The 21,658-nt window shown below is 47.2% G+C and overlaps 1 protein-coding gene across 1 annotated transcript in view; it reads right to left on the bottom strand.

Moving 5' to 3' along the window:
* DCC (DCC netrin 1 receptor) overlaps positions 1 to 21,658 on the bottom strand; it is a 611,994-nt gene that overhangs the window by 41,645 nt on the left and 548,691 nt on the right. Inside the window, exons 20-21 of the mRNA XM_083151819.1 lie at positions 18,714 to 18,908; positions 2,901 to 3,044 (exon numbers count right to left, since the gene is read on the bottom strand). Of these exons, the coding sequence (XP_083007945.1) occupies positions 2,901 to 3,044; positions 18,714 to 18,908 (339 nt within the window). The remainder of the gene's footprint in view (positions 1 to 2,900; positions 3,045 to 18,713; positions 18,909 to 21,658) is intronic.

Genomic DNA, 21,658 nt, shown 5'->3' with positions numbered 1-21,658 from the left:
TCATGGTTTTGTCCATTAGCGAGTGAATTTGCCTTTTGCGAGTGAACCAGAATATCCCCCAATATCCCCACTTGTCCCTAGATACAACAGCAATCACACCGCTCGCAAACCGCTTAGTTAATACGCAGAGTTTTTCCAGGTATTTTTCTACTAGTGGAAAAATTGCTCTGAGATATCAAAAAAACTTAATTCCTCTGCTGAAAATAAAACCAGGTCATGTGACACCAGCCACGGAGACTGCCCAGACACAAGACAAAGTCATTATTATCAGCTTGGCGGAATAAGTAGAGAATTCCCACTGCATGTACAGAATTTATTCATATTATGATACGATATTTAATGACGGCAGCAAGATTGATGTGGCGCCTTGAGAAAAAGTATATAAGTATGTATCATGCTAATCCTGGGCCGTGTGATCTGGAAATTGCCAATCCATAGAACAGAGGTTGCCGGAGAAAAAAGTATATCGCTGTCTATGTTAATTAAATTCACCGGCAGAAACTGACTTCGCTTCCGCTCCCCCCCCCCCCCCCTCATCTCTATGACAGACCTGCTCTCGTTTGATAGACCAGAGTATCATGTAGCACATGACAGACAGGACACAGATACATTTCACATCTCATCTGACCATCCCACTTGATGGCTTGCGTCTGACATTTCCTTGGCTGTATGAAAATTGTCTTTTATCAAGTGAGATTGTGACAGCCCATCTCATCCACTTTATGTGCCCGAGCCTGGGTTTATCTGTCAGATGAAATAAGGCCAATGCCATGTCCTATTACAGATATATGAGAATGCCGAATCACCGGTACGATTTGTTAGGAGCCATACTCTAGCGAGGCCCGGCGCAAAACCTTTTAAAGTATCTGCTTGTATTTGTGTCAAATTCCATAACACATACATCCTGATTGCTCCGCACCGCAGCATGGGGGGGGGGGGGGGGGGTCATGAATGAGGCAGATTTCTTAAAGCCACCTAGGGCGCTGATTGCTACTTTATGAAATTGACCTGTCGCTTCCATGTAAAATCACATTTGTGCTTTTGAAACTGTGATTTGCTTGGAAACTTTTTGGATAACTTTTTTACGTGGCTTCCGCTATTACACCGGCAGTGGCCACCTTTAGTTAACTTCTCCCAAGGCTAATTTGCATAGAGTGCCACTGGCACTAAGGGCCTGATTCAGACCTGTTTGCTGGCTGCATATATTTGCGCAGCCTAGCGAAGAGGTAAACATCATCCGCTGCACAAGCGAAAGCCCGCCCCCCCACCATGCGAATCCCCGCATCTGTATGCTAGGGGAGGTGTACGCTTATGAATGATTGTTTTCCTGTTCATAAATGAAAGTCAGTCTGAACTGTCTTTTATTTCCGACGGAGATGGGCGAAAAGGGGAGGTCCGCTGACATCATGTGACATCAGCAAACGGTGTGCAACCAAGATGGCTGCCTTGAGCTCTGTAAATATGGAGGAAGGTGGCGTATTTAAATAATTATCATTCGCACCTGGAGTAAACCAATTGCAAATAAAGGAAGAATGTGCAAACTCCAAATAGGGGCATGCTGTCCTCCTAAGTAGGACACACAACTGGATTGTACCGAGGGAATTCCAAAGCAGTTCAGTCAGAAGGGACAGAGTTAACACTAATGCTAACCAGGGGTTAAAGTGGGAGGGAAGGGGGTGGGACAGAGTTCCACCACCTATAATGGTAGGGAGGAACTAGTTCTACTTCCACCACCACCCTGCATGGTGATTCCAACAGAAAAGCCAGTCCCAGCGGCTTCCTTTTCTGGCATGGCGTATGTGATGTCATACCATCACCGCTGCTGAAGAGAAGAAGAGCCACTAAGAGGAGCAGGCGCCGTGCATGCTGAAGACAGGGTGAGAGTGAGTTGGAGGGACACAGCGAGGCAGGGAACATGCTGGATAGACACAGGTCATGGAAAAGCTAGTGAGACAGAGATGTGTATAATTGGCACTACTCTGGGCATTATGTGTGTAAGCGGCACTGCTACTTTAGGCAATATAACTGTAAGGGGCACTAATTGTGTGGACATTATATGTATAAGAGGCACTAATGCTTTGGGAATTGGAGAATTGTGTGGTATAACTTGTATAAGGGGTACTACTGTGCAGTGTAACTTAGGGCACTACTGTGGGTCATAACATGAATAAGCGGCACTACTGTGTGGTGTAATACGAATCAGGCTCACTACATGCAATGTAATGTAGATGACATTGTGCTACTGTGCTGGGTGTGTTAAAAATCCTAGCACTGGCTCCACCTAAGGTAGGTAGGAGGAGAAATGAGTGTTCCACCACTTCTCCCAGACCACATCCAGTCTTGACACTACCCGCTTTGCCATCCCTTGCCTTCCCTTCCTTATAAACAGTTCACTGCCGACATGACAAGACGTTTCAGTAAATAAGGATGACAGATATCCTTCAAAATATCACCGTTTTCTCCAACCCATTTAAACTAGATAATAATACTATACTTTAGAAAGAGATAAACTATAATTCTCCGACAAGAAAACCCCCAACCGTAAACCCGTATTTGTCTTAAACTCCCAAACACTGTCTAGGAGAGAAGACTGATTTACAAGGATTCCAAATGAAAATCTGCAAATTTATTCTATAGCCAATCGGGAAAAAAAGCAACAGCAGCCTGGAAATTGTGCTGAGCTTAATTATACTTAATGTGAATTATTCAGAAGCACGGGGAGAGAGACAAAAATTTATTTCATACAAAGAAGCTTGACATTTTAATTGGTCCTTCAGAAAAAGAGACAAAACAATTTCCTCTCAAGAAAATTTACATCACTCCCATCAAAGGCAACAGCAGCCCCAGCCTTGCAGAACTTCATTAACGAGATTAATTAGCACGTTGGTGTCTGCCTCGTCAGGTGTGCAGTCCAGGTGAAAGGCAAAAAAACGCGCTGTGACTACTGACATTACTCCCGGAGCGCAACATTGATTTCTGGAAGAAAAGTTGACAGAATGAGGGCACTGTACCTTGGTCGTTAGCCATTTTGTCAGGGTGTTCCACTACAAAGAGAAAGAGAGACATTATCGTTACATTATGACAGCTCTTTATGAGATGGTTGACATATCAAATCAGCGGTTTCGTTAGCAGGGTTTATGTATCAAGAGTCAGCCTTAAAGAGCATTAGACAGGACGAGACGATGCGTTTTACAGTCTTTACAGTCGACAAGTGTCCATGAAACATTCAATTTATTTGCGGTACGTCAAAATGTCATCTCAGGGATCCGCCAATTAGCCGAGGAGGGATGGCGTGATATTGTCAAGGAAAGTAGCCAATACATAACCTCAAATTATAAATATAAATATATATATATATACACACACACACACACACTCGCTCAGCAGCCTACCAGACTCTGTGCAGTTAATGTTGCCATGGGTTACAGCCAGTGGCAGCTCCAGAGGTGGGGCTGCAGCGCTATCCAAAATTCAAATAGCGAAGAAACCACAAACGCTGAATTTTTCAGCTACGCTGCTTCCCCACCACTGGATTCGCCAATGGTTACAGCCTGTTTTCCTGTACGACATTTACATAGATCAGACACCCCCCCCCCCCCCCCTATTCTCTATAATCAGCCTGAATATGAGCTACCTCAAGTTGTAATGAACGTTTAGCCATACCGTCCACTTGGACAATTTACAGCACAGTATTACACAAAAATGATACAATTTAAACATGGAACACTATATAATTATTTGCTATATGTGTTCCAACGCGGAACAGTCATTGGGGATCCACATGCTGGGATGTCGACATCAATGCCAAAAAAGTGAAAAACCCACATCGACATTTTTGTGTGTCAGCCTTCTCTATGTGTCAACCTTTTATTACTGTTACCCTTTTGGGCTGGACCTAGACCCCGTCCACCTAATATAGCACACCCAGTTTACAGTATATTTTATAGAGACCATTACACTCAGCAGAGAGAAATAAGGATTCTGCACATAGTGGGTTATTCTGGTTCACTCTTTCTGGCAAATTCCTTTTATATGGACAAAACGATGTGCACTGCAGGTGGGGCAGATGTAACTTGTGCAAAGAGATTTAGATTTGGGTGAGTTAATTTGTCTCTGTGCAGGGAAAATACTGGCTGCTTTATTTTTACCCTGCAATATAGATCTCACTTTGAAGTAAAACCCCACCCAAATCTAATTTTCTCTGCACAAGTTACATCTGATCTGCCCCACCTGCAAAGCACATAGGGGTTTATTCTAGTTCATTCTTTCTGACAAAATCCTTCTTAGATGGACAAAACCATGTGCACTGCAGGGGGGGCAGATGTAACATGTGCAGAGAGAATTAGATTTGGGTGAGTTATTTTGTTTCTGTGCAGGGAAAATACTGACTGCATGATTTTACACTTCAATATAGATCTCACTTTGAAGAAAAACCCCACCCAAATCTAATTCTCTCTGCACAAGTTACATCTGCCCCACCCGCAGTGCACATGGTTTTGTCCATCTAAGAAGGATTTTGTCAGAAAGAATGGACTAGAATAACCCCCATAGGCCCTTTTGCCGGTTGATTTGTTCGGCCACGTATTTGCACGTAGCCTAGCGTACGGACCGTACATGGACACGGGCAGCGAAGGCACGCCCATAAAGACAGCTAAACTCGGTCGTTCACAGCTTAAGGCAAAGGGGAGTGGCAGAGCTCGGCCTGTCAGCTCCGACATCCAACATACGGCCGAGTGACTGGCGATTTACAAATGGCACATACAGTAATAGTTAAGAATGGTGGTGCAATTGGGTGTAAAAAAATATGTATACATATATGAGATATGAATGCAGAGGGGATGCAGTGTAAATCCCAGCGGTCGGGATCCCGGCGTTCAAAATCCCGACGCCGGAATCCCGACCGCCGAAATCCCGACACTTTATCCCTCCGGAGGGAGAATAAATTAGTGTGCCGAGTGTAGCGAGGCACCGGGCCCGCTGCGTGGTGAGCGCAGCGAGCCCACAAGGGGGGGCGATCCACGTCCCCCCCTTGTCGGGATTTCGGCGGTCGGGATTTTGAACGCCGGGAACCCGACCGCCGGGATTTAATATTGAATCCATGCAGAGACCTGCAAATGGTTAAAGTTTAAAAGTGTGCTTCCCGTGTGGCTGCCATGTAGTTAGCCAATTGATTAAGAGACACTTGTATGCTGCATGGGTGTGCATTGGGTGCAGGTGCATGTAGTTTATCAATTGTGCGTGTTGATCGCCTGTGCGAATGCGGGCCGGGAAGCGGCTGGGCTGCGAGGTGTGAGACTCACTTTTACAGACCAAGTGTTTTTGATCTCGATCAGTCCGAGTGCTTGCACAGTGGAGTGAAGCCGCCGCCCCGCAATTGTAGTCACCATTTTTGTACACGCCCCCCGGTTGCCGCCCAGTTTTGTGGCCGCGCCCATCAATACGCCCACATAATGCCTACTCTAAATGAGTTCATTCGCTGGCCCATTTCTACTCTGAAGGCCACAAGCGAACACAGTTGGCCAAACCAGCACATGCGATTTGCGAGTGATACCGTTATGCATGCACAGTGAGCTGGGAAACACTCTGCGTACGAATACTTGCCCGAGCGAGGCGATCAAATATAACGGCCATAGACCGGACATCACATTATTACTACTGGGTGCTCTGTATGTGCCTGCACTATAAAGGAAATAACGTATACATTAGAGCAGTGGTTCTCAATCTCGGTCCTCAGGAGCCCACATGGTTCACGTTTTCCAGGACACCCTGCAGTTGCACAGGTGCACTCATTACTCACTGACACATTTTAAAAGATCCACAGGTGGAGCTAATTACTTCACTTGTGATTCTGTGAGGAGACCTGCAAAACATGCACTGTGTGGGGTCCTGAGGACCGAGTTTGGGAACCTGTGCATTGGGAGGACGTTACACCTAAAGCTCTCTGTACTGTACGTACACAGGAATCTAGAATTCTGAGGTTGTGGGATCACGGGATGACAGGAATAAAGGGCTTTCATCTCCACCACTAACAATGTTACACGATTCAAATTCAGCAACACCGCGGGGCCTAAAGTCTATGTCCATGTAATGAGGAAGAGGATGGGAAAACATCTCCTTTAAATCAATGAATTGTATCAGTGTAGTCTTGTAAATGTGTTCTTCTAACTTCTATACAGTATGTGCTGTATTTAATGTTATGTTTTTAGATCTGTTTATGTGTGCTTATTTGTACTATGCATTTACAGCATATTTTGTTTTTGTTATTTATATACCGCTATGTATCCCGGCCTTTACCCATCTGAGGTACCATTTTACAGAGATCTTTGTGATACGGTACAAAATGGCACTGATCAAATACAACGTGTTTGTCAATAAAGTTGTTGCAGGCTGCAGGCACCTGACATAAATGAGGCCCACACCTGCAGATACTGTACAGTACCATAGACAGACAAACTGCTACTGACTGATTAACAACTAGCCAATCAGCTCCCACCTGTCATTTTTCAAACCCAGTCTGTAGCATGACAGTTAGGAGCTGATTGGCTGACTGTTTATCACTCTCCACTTTTTTTGAAGCTTGATACATACATCTAGCCCTGTCTTCTCTCAGATAGGGATTATTATGAATGAATTAAAGCTGCACTGGTTACCATGAGTCCAAATAAAAATATTACCCCAACTATCTCAGTTCCATTGACATTCTGAGATGATCTCCTAGAGCATGGGTCCTCAAACTGCGGCCCTCCAGATGTTGTGAAACTACAAATACCAGCATGCCTTGCCACCGTTTTGCTATAAGGCATACCTCCCAACTTTTGCAGCTTAGCAGTCGGGACGCTGCTGCTGCGCGCCGGAGGTGCGTCGAAATTTTCGAGGCGTGGCCTAATTTGGGGGCGTGGCCTATACTCGCGAATCTCCCGCGAGGCCACGCCCCCATTTTGCCGCTATGGGGGCATGACCCAGAGGCTCTGTGAGCCTCTAGCCATGCCCCCAGCCCCCTGGCTGCGGGGGGGCTGGGGGCATGGGGGACTCCCAACAGCCCCCCCACACCGCGGGACACTGCCGCCCGCGGGTGGGACAGCGGGAAAGGCCCTGACAATCGGGACTGTCCTGATAAAATCGGGACTGTTGGGAGGTATGTATAAGGGAGTGTTAAAACTGTGGCATGGCATGCTGGGATTTGTAGTTTCACAACATCTGGAGGGCCGCAGTTTGAGGACCCATGTCATAGAGCCTTGATGGCTAACCTTGACACTCCAGCTGTTGTTAAACTACACATCCCAGCATGCTCTGCTTCAGTTTTGCTATTTGGCCATGTTAAATCTGATGCAGAGCATGCTGGGATGTCTACTTCAACAAAAGCTGGAGTGTCAAGGTTAGCCATCAAGGTCCTAGAGCTAATGAACAAATCAGCTTTTCACTGATTATTGCCTATGTTTTGCAAGAAGGGGGGAGCCCCAGTGCCGTCTTTCCCATTGGGCACGATGGGCAGTTGCCCGGGGGCCCTAGGACCTAGGGGCCCCTGGCCCAGCCCAATGGGAAAGATGGTGGCCAGGGTCCGGGACTCGATGGAAGCTATCCTGGCGCCGGAGCCGTCCCAGCACCGCCAGCTCGCCCGCTCCATCTCCCCCGCTAGCTCCCACCGCGGCTCGCTGTGTGCAGGAGACGTGATGCTATTTAAAATTCACGTCTCCCTCTGGACCGCCAGCCAATAGGCGCTTGCGGTCCAGCAGCCAATCAACTGGTGGCTGCTGGACCGCGAGCGCCTATTGGCTAGCGCGGTCCAGCGGGATATGTGAATCTTAAATAGCAGGCGCAGCAGCACACACTAGTGCACTGTTACAGCGGGGACTGGGAGCGCCTGGGCAGCGGACAGCTGGGGGGTCCCCACTGTCAGATGTCGCGCGCAGGGGCGATCCACGGCACTGCTCCCCTCTCGTGACAGCCATCACAGCCGCCGCAGCTAACATCATCATCCCGCCCACCCGGCTCCCAATGTGCTGGTAAGTTGTAGCCATCAGAAGGGGGACCATGCTCGAGCTCCAGTATAACAAACCTAAAAGAGGTCCAGACTCACCACCCTGGTGTTGGATGGTATGGGTATGTTGGGGACAGTGAAAGAGTAGGGTGTGTAATTGGGAGTGGTGTAGAGGAATAGGGAGTGAATGTGGCACAAACAGGGGGACTAGGGTGTATATGTGAGTAAAGCTTTATAGGGGGTCTGTGGGTGGAACAGGGTGTTTGTGGTGGGGATAGAGGGTTATGGGGTGTATGTTGGGGGACAGGGTGTTTGTGGTGGGGATAGAGGGACATGGCAATGAGGTCTCTCCTCTTATATGGAATCAGTATGGGAATTCTGTAAGGGGCAGTAATATGGGCAATGTTTAAAGGGCACTACGAGGGGAATTATGTGTAAGGGACATTACGCCGGAAGCTGACTGGCTGCCGCACGGACCAGAGAGGTGAGGGTTGGGGAGGTGACTGTGGGCTCCTGGGCAAACTAATTTGGGGGGGGGGGTCCAGTGAACTAGGTTGCCCAGGGGCCCTTCCTGTTAAGACGGCCCTGGGAAGCCCAGGTGGGAAATGTTGGGGTATGGTTGGGGAATCAAGTTATTTCAGCCGGCCCCCCTATATTATGGCATGCCATTGTGCGAGCTCGACAGGGTGGCATAACCAAACCCCTGGGCAGCACGCTTTTTTTGGATCTAGGAGGACGATCTACACTCTCAAGAAAGCTCCCCAAAATTACAAAGCTTACAGAGACTGTTGTTGGATCTCTACGAAGTCCTGCATATAGTGGGATAGGACAATCGCAGGGAAGCTTATGGCGTGAAAGCACAGTCCGAAGTACTGTACGTACAACAGAGCAGCGCAGGCCAAAGTATTGCAGCATATAAAAAACAGGGTCTGCTGAGAAGACGGACTTCACAGAAATCAGAACATCTGCAATTACTGACAATTAGGTTCAACAGCATCTGGTTTGATTAGGTGATTCCATCCTTGAGTGGATCTGGCTCCATACCACCATTATCAGTAATCAGATGCATACTGATAGATCAAATATAGAAACAGCAGAAAGTAAACGGCAGCATTACTGTGTGCAGCTCTGCGATACGCCTTCTCCCCGGACTGTAACTATTTTATATATATTACTAACAAACATTTACTGGAAAGAACCCAAAGCCAATTTCTGCATGCTGACACGAGGCGACGCATGTTACCGATATCAGTCATTAGGTGGCGCTGTAAAATTAGAAATGCAGGTTCGTATGTCCGTCAAGCTGCCATGGCTGCGTTGTGAGAAGTAAAACAGATCTAAAATGCAATGCAATACATTTCGGTGAAGACAATCTCTCTGTAGCAATGGTAATGTCGGGATTTACCTGCGCTTTCATCCTACAGTATATAGTATAAACATCCTAGCATCTGATGTGTGTGACCTCTAGCATGTATATACATCACATTTCAAAACTTACAAACTAAACCTGAAATAAAGACTCGGAGACTTAGGTTTGGCAGAATTTGTTAGCTGATTTATTTTAGCACTTTTAAGCTAGATTAATTTATTAATAATTAATGGTGGCCCAGAAAGAACGGCTAATTAACTAAGCTCCACCCACACAATCTGCATACGTAATCAAGCCTACCCTAACAAGCGGTATCCGCACGACCTACTGCATTGACTACCCACCCATCTGATGGGTTCGCTGCCCCCCGAGCGGGAGATCGAGCGAAGGCCTAAGCCAATGAGAGGCGAGCGCACCGAAAAGCAAACATATACGTAGCATCATCATTTGAATAAGAACTAATTCTATTCACCTGCCGTTCTTTCCCGCCTATCAGCCAACGCGATTAACACCCACCCAACCATAATAACAGAAGGGAGGGAGGGCGGGAAAACTTTCAGGAAAGAGAGAAATACTCCTCCCTTTCCTGCCCTGATATCCCAGCTAACACTGCTCTTCCCTAAGTCCTTATTGGACCACCGAGTCACATGCTTCCCTAGGTCACACAACAGTCTTGGATGTTTAACCCACTCCATGCCTATTGCAGACATTACGTTATTCTAAACATCCTAGCATCTGATGTGTGTGACCTCTAGCATGTATATACATCACATTTCAAAACTTACAAACTAAACCTGAAATAAAGACTCGGAGACTTAGGTTTGGCAGAATTTGTTAGCTGATTTATTTTAGCACTTTTAAGCTAGATTAATTTATTAATAATTAATGGTGGCCCAGAAAGAACGGCTAATTAACTAAGCTCCACCCACACAATCTGCATACGTAATCAAGCCTACCCTAACAAGCGGTATCCGCTCGACCTACTGCATTGACTACCCACCCATCTGATGGGTTCGCTGCCCCCCGAGCGGGAGATCGAGCGAAGGCCTAAGCCAATGAGAGGCGAGCGCACCGAAAAGCAAACATATACGTAGCATCATCATTTGAATAAGAACTAATTCTATTCACCTGCCGTTCTTTCCCGCCAAAGCGGGGACTCTGAGCCCAGAATCCCCGCCCGGCCACCAACCTAACGCACTGAGCTACAACCAGAGATAGATCCTCCAAAATTAATGAACCATCCCTAACCAAATGCACCCCGTTATGCAGGAAGACCTGATGGCACCAAAACCTAATCCTCTCCTGTGGGTCAACAGCACCTCTGGCAGCTAGAACCCACTGTGCCACCGCCGATATAGCTGCTTCCGAGCCTCATTTGAAGCCTTACCATTTCTAACATCTCTCAAAACGGAGTCGGGGAAACAATTGGAGACCAACCAAGGTGCAGAAAAACCAAGCTGTATTAATGGCTGCAAGATCACTCAAGATCAAGGCCGACAGCTTCAATCGGGACATTTTCCCAAATTGTTGCCTCCAGCTGAAGTACCAAAGACCTCAGACACTGACGTTCACCTCAAGGAACGCTTCTAAACTCAAGCCACCAGACTAACAGAGAATTCGCAACCGGCCTACCCCCAGATGAGGCCCAGCCGGCTGCCCAATACACAAATGAATGTTCAACTATGCACACTCTGAGCCTATCCTTCATACCTCTAAAGGAGAAGCTATAAGAGGAGACTAGTAGTATTTATATTAAAGGGTTGACCTAAGTATAATAGGAGGATCTGCCAAAAAGAAAATAAATTTGTTCTGTTGAAGCACAATTTTAGGTGCTTAAGACATGCTCCAATACCAATTGAAGCCATACCAGGAAACAAAGATGGAAAGAGACAAACAGGGGGAGGGCAAGGTAATGGAAGGGTATAAGGAAAAAACGGGAGTACTCGGCCGGAGAAAAAACGACTGGACCTGCTGAGGGACTCTTAATTGAGACTATAGCCGAATCAGAGTGATCAAATTCAGTCCGTCAGTTCAGGCAAAAAGCGAGAAAACTCCGGACGCTGGCCCAACAGCAGAGCGTAGCTAATCCCCGAGTAGGATGGACAAGGATGGGGGAATAAACAAATGACCTCAATCAAACACATACATACAAAGCGCAAGGACCTACAGCGCAGTAGTTGAGGCCTAATGTACTATTTAAATTGCGGAGCGCCATCTTCCTAGCGATTAAAAGCTCGACAAGGCCAATTGAGCGGCTATAGCCGATGTGGCAGCCCCAAGGCAGTGGGAATGGATTCCAAATTCCCAATGGAAACTCGCTGGACAACGCCACCTCGACCCAGCAAACTGACATCAGGTCATCAGAGAGCCACCAAACTGCAGGAGCCAGAGCCTGCAAAGGAAAGCCTGACCAGTGTATAAATGTTTGCCAAGGCCACTGGGAGGATGACCTAGGGCACCACAGGAACCAAGGACACACTTCCGCCACCAGCCGTCAGATCCATCTCGGCCGCCTAATCTTAAACCCCCGAACCCCGGGGACTAGTCGGATATCTTATGCCAGCAAAAAACGCAGCGCGGGTCCTAGAAAGCACTACCAGATAAGGCACCCGAGGGGCACCATGCAGCTGTAGCAAAACAGCAAGGATAGACTCCTCCCGGACAATAGCGTATCGTAAGCAGTGTCTGCGCAACCCTAAACCAGCAGCAAGCAAAAGGTGATGGGGTGGTGGGGAGGGGAGGGCATTTTTTAGAAAAATCAAAAGAAAAAAGAAAATAACCATTAGGTAATGCGCCAGTACCACCCTGAAGTTCCCGGCACTAAACATCTCCTAGAATAGACAACATTAACCCCAACCCCCGCCAACCTGACTGCGCAGATCAGCCAACCCAACGCCCGGAACATACGTTCCCTAAATAGAATTGGGAAGTGAAAACATTGCAGGGCGAGCTGCCCCTAGCCCACGCAACCAAGAAGACCTGGCCTACTGGGTAGATGGCTGCAGCCCTGCATTGACAACTACTAGAGCCAGCTGGATACCATCCTGCCCAATTATGGTAGACAAGCGAACCAGATGATGGGATCTGGCCACGCCCGCAGCGGCCCTTATTAGTGAGTGGCAGACAAGTGACCCATGGGTACAAATGACTTCAGGTAACAGAGGTCATACACAGCGGCAATCTGGATTCCCAGAAAGGACAGGTAAGTAACCGCTCCTCCATTCCAACCTCAGCAATTAGCACACCAAAATGTCCGAATAGCGAACGGAAACCACCCAGGAGCCTAGCGCAGCGTTCAGAATAAGCAGGGCCAACAAAAAGCAATTCCTAAAGGTAGTGAGAGATACAGCCCTGACATGGGGACACTTCAACGCCCCAGTGTAAAGGTGTGTAACCCCTTAAATTATGCATGAGAAATGGAACACCCCATCAGCAACACTTGACGATGAAGTATTCCTCGCCTCTACACAGCAGATCCGTTCGCTAAGGCTAGTGAATAACAGGCTAAAGGTGTTATAATCCTGATTTATTTATTCATGGCAATGCTGCTATTTAATTGGTAGTGGTGATGTACATTGTTCCCATACTACGTAGTGTGTTACAGGGGATCTATGCACCCATAGATTGCTGCCTTGAACTTAAAGTCTATATTTTAATTCACCTGGACACGTATGCCCACCAAAACTCATTTCGTTCTTGGCATCCAATACATTTTAGAAGTATTATTGTGGAATATTATTATCGAAAATAATGATTATTACTGCAATGCTAGAGATTTTGCCTTTTTTTTTTTTTATTTTGCTGCTCGTCACACATTCGAGAAGCAAATATTTTGATTTGAACGACCCCTAATCCAGATATGCGTCCGTAGCATAGCCTGGAGCGCTGGAAATTTTTAGAAGGGAATATTACTGTGCGAGAACACAGCGTTGCCCATGCGCTTACCTGATGTGTTCTACCGCCAATCATGTCACCTTTCCCTCACTCATCGTAATTTTAGCATTGCAAAGCAAATGACAGGTCTTGTACCTTAGAATACAGCTAATCCAAGCTTTAGAGGCTGATGCTCCTAAATAACTCATTCGCTGGTACTGCGTTTCCACCGCCATGTTATGTAATCTATTTATTCTGCAGTAATAATCACACCCTTCTGGAGAAATGCCCTGGAGAAGGATCGTCCCTGAGCTGAACTACTTTATTAGGAACGCTGTATCTGGGGCAGGGGTTCCCAATCTTTTTCTAATTGCGACACCCTAGAGTATCAGAATTTTTCCAAGGCACCCCCAGGCCCCAAAAATATATCAAATCAAGTAGATTCTGTTGATATATTTCTCTTAGGGTCAGTTATGTGGTAAAGGGCAGGATTTGCTTCCGATTGTACACATTTTATGATTGGCAGCCACCAGCACTGGTTTTGTCCAGAAATAATTGAACGTAAATAGTTTGAATAGTTTGAACCCGAGGCACCCCTGCCAGTATCCTGAGGCACCCCAGGGAGCCTAGGCCCATAGTTTGGGAACCACTGATCTAGGGGTTGAGGCTGATCTAATTGAGACATAGGAACACAGAGCCTGGGAGGCTTACTTGGACTCGTCGGTTAGGCTGAACAAGTACATAAAGTCATCCTTCTAAATTTACCCCCTACGGCTCTCACTTAATGCCTCGATACCTGAAGGACTGCTGTGCATTCGCAGCGCCCAACCAATGTCAACCCCATGGGGGGGAGGGACGAGTGAGAAATGCCAGATAAGCCGCCCGACACAGGCGCAGCCCCCTCACCTGAAAATCCAGGCCGCGCCGCACATGTACCAACATCAGCATCACTATCCATGCCCGCTTCCATAGCCGACTCCACTGCCCGAAAATCCGTGGGGACTTGACGTCTGAAGATTCAGGCTGAGCAGCCCATGTGTCATCATCTGCATCGTCCTCCCCGACTTCGCCAGCAGTGAACGAATCCTCTTCGCTGTAGTCCAGCTGTGCCTCAACATCTGTGGGAACATGCAAAAAGGGGGGGGGGGGACCCCGAGGACTGTAGGCCTCGGTCACGTATGCGGCTCTGTGCAGAACCATCACCTCAGAGTGTCTCCCTCTCCATCATGGCAACAGCTGACCCCATATCCCTGAAAGCCTGCAAGAATTCTGAGCACCCTGGAATGGGCCTCCTTTGTGCCCCCTGAGACCAATCCTCTAACTGTTTGGGACCCCACCGTCTCCCGGGGCAGAGTATTCACAATGGGCACCAGAGCCCCAGCAACGGAGGACACTGCTGCGGACAGCAGAGAGGGGTCAAAGGAGGTAGTGGAGACTCTAGCCGTGGTTGCACCCCCAGACCCTGCCTTGGATCCAGAGCACCCCACCGGTGGAAGCCTGCCAATTCCCCTGACTCCACCCCCCAGAAGCCCGTGCAGTAGTATGTCCCCTAGGTGGCAGCGCCTCACAGTTGGCCGATGAGGGCATGTAAATGCTGCCCGCACTAACCTGGCCCACGCTGCCCGACCCCTAATGTTCGCAGCTACTGTAGCGCTCACCTACAACACCAGGCCTTGCTGCCCCACGGCGTCCCACCCCTTGGCTCTAGCCGCCCCGGGGCCTGGGGCCGGAAGCAGGCCGCAGCGCAGGAGCCTCCAAGGCTTCACCTGCAGCCGGGCGTCTACCACAAGCCCATCCGTGAACGGGGACCAGAGACAGGGATGATGCCACAGCATCTGTTCAGGCCTCCTTGACTTCGCACAGCATCTACTCAGCATTGCAGAGGGGTGGGGGCCTAATCGCGGCTAATTAGCATATGCCGCGACCTAATTAGCATATACCGCGACCTAATTAGCATATACCGCGACCTAATTAGCATATACCGCGGCCTAATTAGCATATACCGCGACCTAATTAGCATATACCGCGGCCTAATTAGCATATGCCGAGACCTAATTAGCATACATCGCGACCTAATTAGCATAGGCCATGCCCCTTGCGGGCGCTGTGAGAGTCCCTATTTGCAATCTTCAGAAATTGGGAGGTATGCATGGCATGGTAATAGTCAGGGAAAGCACTACTGAGGCAGCAAAGCAATGTATCAGCACTCAACTGAATACAGTTATACACTAACTGGGGAGCTCAGGGGCACAGATCCACTCACCAGAAAACTTTCAGGAAAGAGAGAAATACTCCTCCCTTTCCTGCCCTGATATCCCAGCTAACACTGCTCTTCCCTAAGTCCTTATTGGACCACCGAGTCACATGCTTCCCTAGGTCACACAACAGTCTTGGATGTTTAACCCACTCCATGCCTATTGCAGACATTACGTTATTCGAACAATTAGCTCTGTCACAATCATCACATCCTCGATTGGTTATGTTGCCGGTGTGTGCTGTAATGTTTAATATAGAAAGAGGAGAACTGCTAGGGTAACCCTAACGAGGGACTACGTGTTAGGCAATGGGCCAGATTCTCTAAGCTTCAAAAGTGATAACATGGAGAGTGATAAACAGCCAGCCAATCAGCTCGTGTCTGACATTTTTCAAACACAGTCTGTGACATGACAGGTAGGAGCTGATTGGATGGCTGTTTATCACTCTCCATTTTATCACTTTTGAAGCTTAGAGAATCTAGCCCAATGTCAGGTGAGAACCAGCACCTTGATAAAAAGGACTACGGACCTTGAAACGTCGGTTTCTTGCCACCGCCCGATGTCCTGTGATTATTTCTGAGTGCCGCCGCCCCCAATCTGCTATTACACAGTGAGGTGTAAGATACACCTCTCATTTGGAAGGCACCGGATCTACTATATATATGCTTTAAAGCAAATGTTTTATTTTGAAATACTTCAAGACTTAACCACGTTGCCTCATCTTTTACAATAAACCATACTCCATATATCATTAATAGATATATGGAGGCACAATTTAGGGTTACATAGTATAGTGTAGGGCAAAAGGTGAGCACTGAGAATTATCTAAATGTAGTAAAAATATATATATAATTGTATATTTCCATTTCACATCTTAAATAAAATTGCAACAATATGTTGATTCAAGGTTGCCTTATTTAAAAATCTGGAAGAATTTTATATACCACGCGGACCTTTAAAATAAACATCTGGTTGTTGCTTACAAAGTTACAATGCATCGGCAAACTTAATTAAATGCATAATTTAGAAGTTTAATCATTTCGATCTCTCCGCGGGTTAAATGAAAGGGCATATCCAAGTATGCTGTTTTTTTTTTAATGTACAATGTAAACTACAGATGAACACAGGGGGGTGGTTAGTTCAAGGGAAGGGTCTTTGGGGCATTTTCTTGCCTTATGGAGTCTCCGATGCAAACATACGAAATTCAGAAATAAAAGGGGGCAAAAAAAAAACACCCAGAAATTAGCATAAATGTAAAAAAAAAAAGATATATAAAGTGAATAAATAAATGCGTAAGACTTCACACAGTCTCGCCACCTTAGATGTGGTGACGGGTCTCGCCAACCGTGATTGACGCTAATAAAAGATTACATGGCGTATGGGGAATTACATTACAGATTAACATCCTGGGGCTGGGTACAGCGAACCTAGACAATTCCGTCACGTCGTTACTAAGCCCCATCCTCACTTTTATTTTGCAGTAGGTCATTGAATTAGTTTTATTATAGTCTTGGGTATAAATAAGAAGAGAGAACATACTGTATCTGTAAAAAATTTAAAGCATAATAAAATGTCAGCTTCTTAATTTTTGTTTCTATACAACAGCGAAAGTCTAAATGATTTCTGCCATTCTAGAACAATGCTATAATCCTAAAGCTTATTGGTTATATGTAATTAATGTCATTTTGAGTTGACCTGTGATATGTCAGCAAGTGTGAATTGCGACCCACAACATTTTACGCCAACCGACAGATCAACTGTCAACATTATTAATTACAGTCATGTTTTAATAAGCACTTTAGCTGACATCATGGTGTCGGCATTCTGGTGTTATCATAATGAATGTCGGCAAGCTCATTGCCAACAAGCCGGATGTATCACTTATAGAGAATATCTACACACCTGTTTTGTGGAGCTAATAATCGATTTCCCTGCCACAAAAACATTTGAGTTAGCTGCCTTTGGAAGGTGGAGGCTGGGCTGGCTCTACCACTAGGCAGCTGCCTAGGGTGCCAGGATCTGAGAGGGGAACCACAAAGTCTGCCTGTCACATAATGAAGGATGACTGTAAGGAAGACATCTTTGTTTACCCCAAATGCAAGTGGCGGCTTTGGAACTTGTAAGATTGCCACCTCCACACTCTCACTTGAGGGGCTGGAAAGTGGGTATCTGTGGCATCGTGAGGGTGGAGGTAGTGGGTTAAAGTTTTGCCTATGGTGCCGAAAAGCCTTATACCGGCCCTGGGTGGAGGAAACCAGAGCTCCGGGTGTAAGCCTACGCAAACACATATAAACCCTCACATACAAAATTCCTGCTTGGAATCGAACCCATCAATGTGAAGTGGCAATGCTAGCCACTGCGCAACTGTGCTACTCACAAATATCACATAACATATAGCAATACAATATGGATAAACAACAGTTACTCTGAACTGGAGTGAAATAAAGATATATACTGATGTTACCGCGGGGCAGCACGGACGGTGTAATGGTTAGCATTACTGGCTCACAGCACTGAGGTCATGGGTTCCATTCCCACCATGGCCCTAACTGTGTGGAGTTTGTATTTTCTCCACATGCTTGCATGAGTTTCCTCCGGGTGCTCCGGTTTCTCAACAAATTGAACCCTCGAATGAATGTGTGCTTGTACATGTGGTAGGGAATATAGATTGTAAGCTCCACCGGGGCAGGGACTGATGTGAATGTTCAAAATTCTCTGTACTGCGCTGCGGAATATGTGTGCGCTATATAAATAACTGGTAATCAGTAAATAATACCAGAGATACTGTACTGTATCACTTCCTAATAAAGCACCAATGAAAATGCACGGATGATTAAACACGCCCATCGCTTCTGCTTTTCACAGAACGGCTGACAGCGATTGGCAGAAACTTTACTATTCTGTTCCCAACTTCCGGTCTGTTACACAGATGGAGTAGACGTGTTTTGCACCACAGCGCCAATGTAACAAAATGCCTGAGGATGCAGGCCATTCATTTCAATGTATAATGTGTGATCCCCAGTGTGACGCTATCTATTTTTGAATACAAAAAAAATAGGACAACAACATTATACCAGGGAGAAGATTGGGGACAATCCGCACATTTTAAACCTGTTCCGCGCTCAGAAAGTTTATCCGCTATGACAGTTCAGCTCGCTGCGCCTCTCCCGTGGTGAATTTTAAATAGCAAAAAAAAAAGAAAAGAAAAAAAAAAAAGGTGAATAAAATGAATTCTCACCTTTTGGCGTCCTGAAAGGAATTGGATCTGATAGGGGTCCCAAGCCTTTGGCATTGCGAGCTTGAATTCTGAAATAATAAGCCGTATCGAGGTTGAGGTCGAGAATCTCGTGAGTCAATCTATCACCGCTGATGGTTTCCATCACCCAGTCATCAATCTGGAGGTTTTTGTCCAAGGTATAAAACAGGATGTACGCTAAACACAAACAAAAATATATAGTGTGGCAGGCGTTAGGAGAACATTTTAAGCATCCATGAATTATTAATGCGCCTGGTCCTGCATTATGCATTTGTAGCTGCAGTATCAACATCATAACAGATTATTCTTTCCATGTGGTAAGTACCAGCTTCAGTCACTTCCAATTACCATGAATGATGCAGTCTGTAACCTGATTGCACATCTATCTGGGATTTTTATTTGCTAGGATTCATCTCAGAAAGTAATGTCTGAAAACCTGTCCAGCTCCTGTCCATCAGGACAGTGCAGATGGTGCATTGCGATTGCATGTTGTATCGGATCTGTGGCTTGGCGATGGGGGTCATGTGGGGACCCCTGAATGGAAATTGGGTTCTGCCTCATAGATCGCACTTTGGGAGAAGAAGCTATTTGAAAGCTAAGTTGAACTCAAGCTGGGTATCAGTGTCCTTGCCTGAGGGGTGGATGATTCAACTAGGATACTGTACATAGGGGATGATTCTGCTCGGCTCAGAAGGGGTCGTATTTGTGCCTGTGCATACCCCCTGTGTGAACGCTTTCATGCTAGTTGAGGTGTTTGCATGGGTCGGGGAGGGAGAGGGGCGGGTAGGGGGCAGCTGGAGGGGAACGGGCAGCGTTTTATGGGCATCCCTATGAAAACGCTGGGTATTCCACTTTCCCTACTTGGGGGGGGGGGGTGGATGATGTCACATGATGTTTTCGCCCCCCCCCCCATTTTTCGACGGATAGCCACTGACTTTTATTTCATTTTTAGATCATTCGATGATTTCTCTTCCCTTCGTCTGCATGCGAGGGGTTGTGTTCTCGGCGCTGGTGACGTGGGTAGGAGTTTGGTGGGGTGCCGGACGGGCTTTAGCCACTTGCTAAGCATAGAAAGAATGCTGCTTAGCGAGCGATCCTGAATCAGATCCATAGTGTGTGTCTACAGCTGCTCCTGATTTGTCTCTTATCGCAGAGAAGCAGGAAACAATAAGGGCAAGAGTCGGGGACAGAAACCTCCTCCGTCCAGCAAGCCTGGCAAGTCCTGTAGGACATAAGCCTAGCATCAATTCAAGATGTCATGTGCAGATGGATGCGAACGCAAGGCCCAGTAAGGCTGGTGGGAGCAGTAAGATAATCACCAGGTAATCCTGACCTACTGGTGCGGATATGCAAAGGAAACAATCTTGCTGCCTTTCTGGCTGGTCCTTGTGGGAGGGAGCAGCCAAGTTGGCTCACCAAGGGGTGGGGCTCTGCAAAACGGGGTGGTCCATATCAGCTAGCTCCGCAATGCCCACATAATCAGTATTGCAAAGCAGGGGTGAGGCTACAATGATCTTTTTCTGTCTGGAGGCGTTCATGGTTCTATGCGTAGGAGAACATTGGGGATGCAAATAAGTTGCGGGAGACTTGCCCACTTTTCCAGTTGGCCAGGAGTGCCACCCAATTATCAGGAGCCTCCCGGCCATTTTGGGAGAGTAGGAAAGTATGCAATAAGCCACAAATTATGGTGACAGTGAGATGGCACGTGTATTGTATAGACCACAGAATAAAGAGTCTTTATGTATGGTTCTCAGTGCAATTGCTAAAAATGAGATTTCCACATTCAGGGCCTGATTCAGGGTCGCTCGTTAAACAGTGTTCTTTCTGATTCAAGCCCTCAGTACGCACATGCTACCCTAGCAGCTGCAATGTACAGGGCAGGGATGATTTGCAAGTGAAGGCCTGGTTTACAGCCATAGTGGGACTTCTAGACGAGGGTTCCCCAATGCTGTAAGAGTCGGGATAATCCCTTCGTATTGCCTAATTATTATGTATTGCAGCATGAATCTACATATGTTATGCAATTCTACAGTTGATACAAGGGAATGGACAGGCTTAGGGAAGAGAGAGGGGGGGGGGGTCTGGGAGAACCCCCCCCCCAAAATTCAGGAAATTCCATAAGAGCAGGCTTAGGTGCCGCAAACCTTAAGATACAAAATAAACAATTCTGATGAAAGTACAACACAGCTGTTCATGGAGATTTAGCTGTCGCTCCAGAACCCACTCAGCGTCTGCTCTCCTGTTACCGGGGAACTGTTTTTAACAATAATCATTTTCAAAGCTTGATAAATAGCTTGCTGCTCCGTCACTTTCCTGAGGCCATTACCCGTCGGGTTCTGCATTACGAGCTGAGTGGTAATATCATAAAAGGGATCTTGTAGCCTAGTGTCGTTCCTAGGTCTTGTATCTGCTTGGTAATAATACTGTACAGAGACTCTCACCGAACGTCTCCCCCTACGGTCACTGTGAGGAGCACTGCTAAACTCTTCTGCGAGAATGGTAATCGCCATGTATACGTTCATGGATGTGATCTGTGTGGATTTTAATTTCCATGAAATGGGTGTTTCTGGGCAGCAGCTGGGCATCTACTGCGCGAATGCATTGGGACAGATCCGCAGGGCCGCCGACAGGGGGGTACCCTGGGTACAGCTGTCCCAGGCCCCGGCCTCTGGAGGGGCCCGGGCAGCTGCCCACAGACCCCCGCACCCAGCCTCCGAACCGAGGGCCAGGCACGCACAATACACAGTGCAGCCTGCAGAGCGCCGAGCCTAGCCTAGGACACAGAGTGGCTTGGCGCTTTGCAGGCTGCACTGTGAAGTGTGCACGCCGGACCTGACTGTGGACACCGAAGAAGCCGGAGGATAATGCACGCCATGGGTGATGGTAAGTAATGTGGACGGGGTCGGGAGAGGCAGGTCGCGCGCGGG

The sequence above is a fragment of the Crinia signifera genome, chromosome 1 (assembly GCF_055691185.1).
Source record: "Crinia signifera chromosome 1, ASM5569118v1, whole genome shotgun sequence".
Taxonomy (NCBI): Eukaryota; Metazoa; Chordata; class Amphibia; order Anura; family Myobatrachidae; genus Crinia; species Crinia signifera.
Note: the sequence above shows the minus strand (reverse complement) of the source record. Positions and strands in the feature narration are given on the sequence as shown.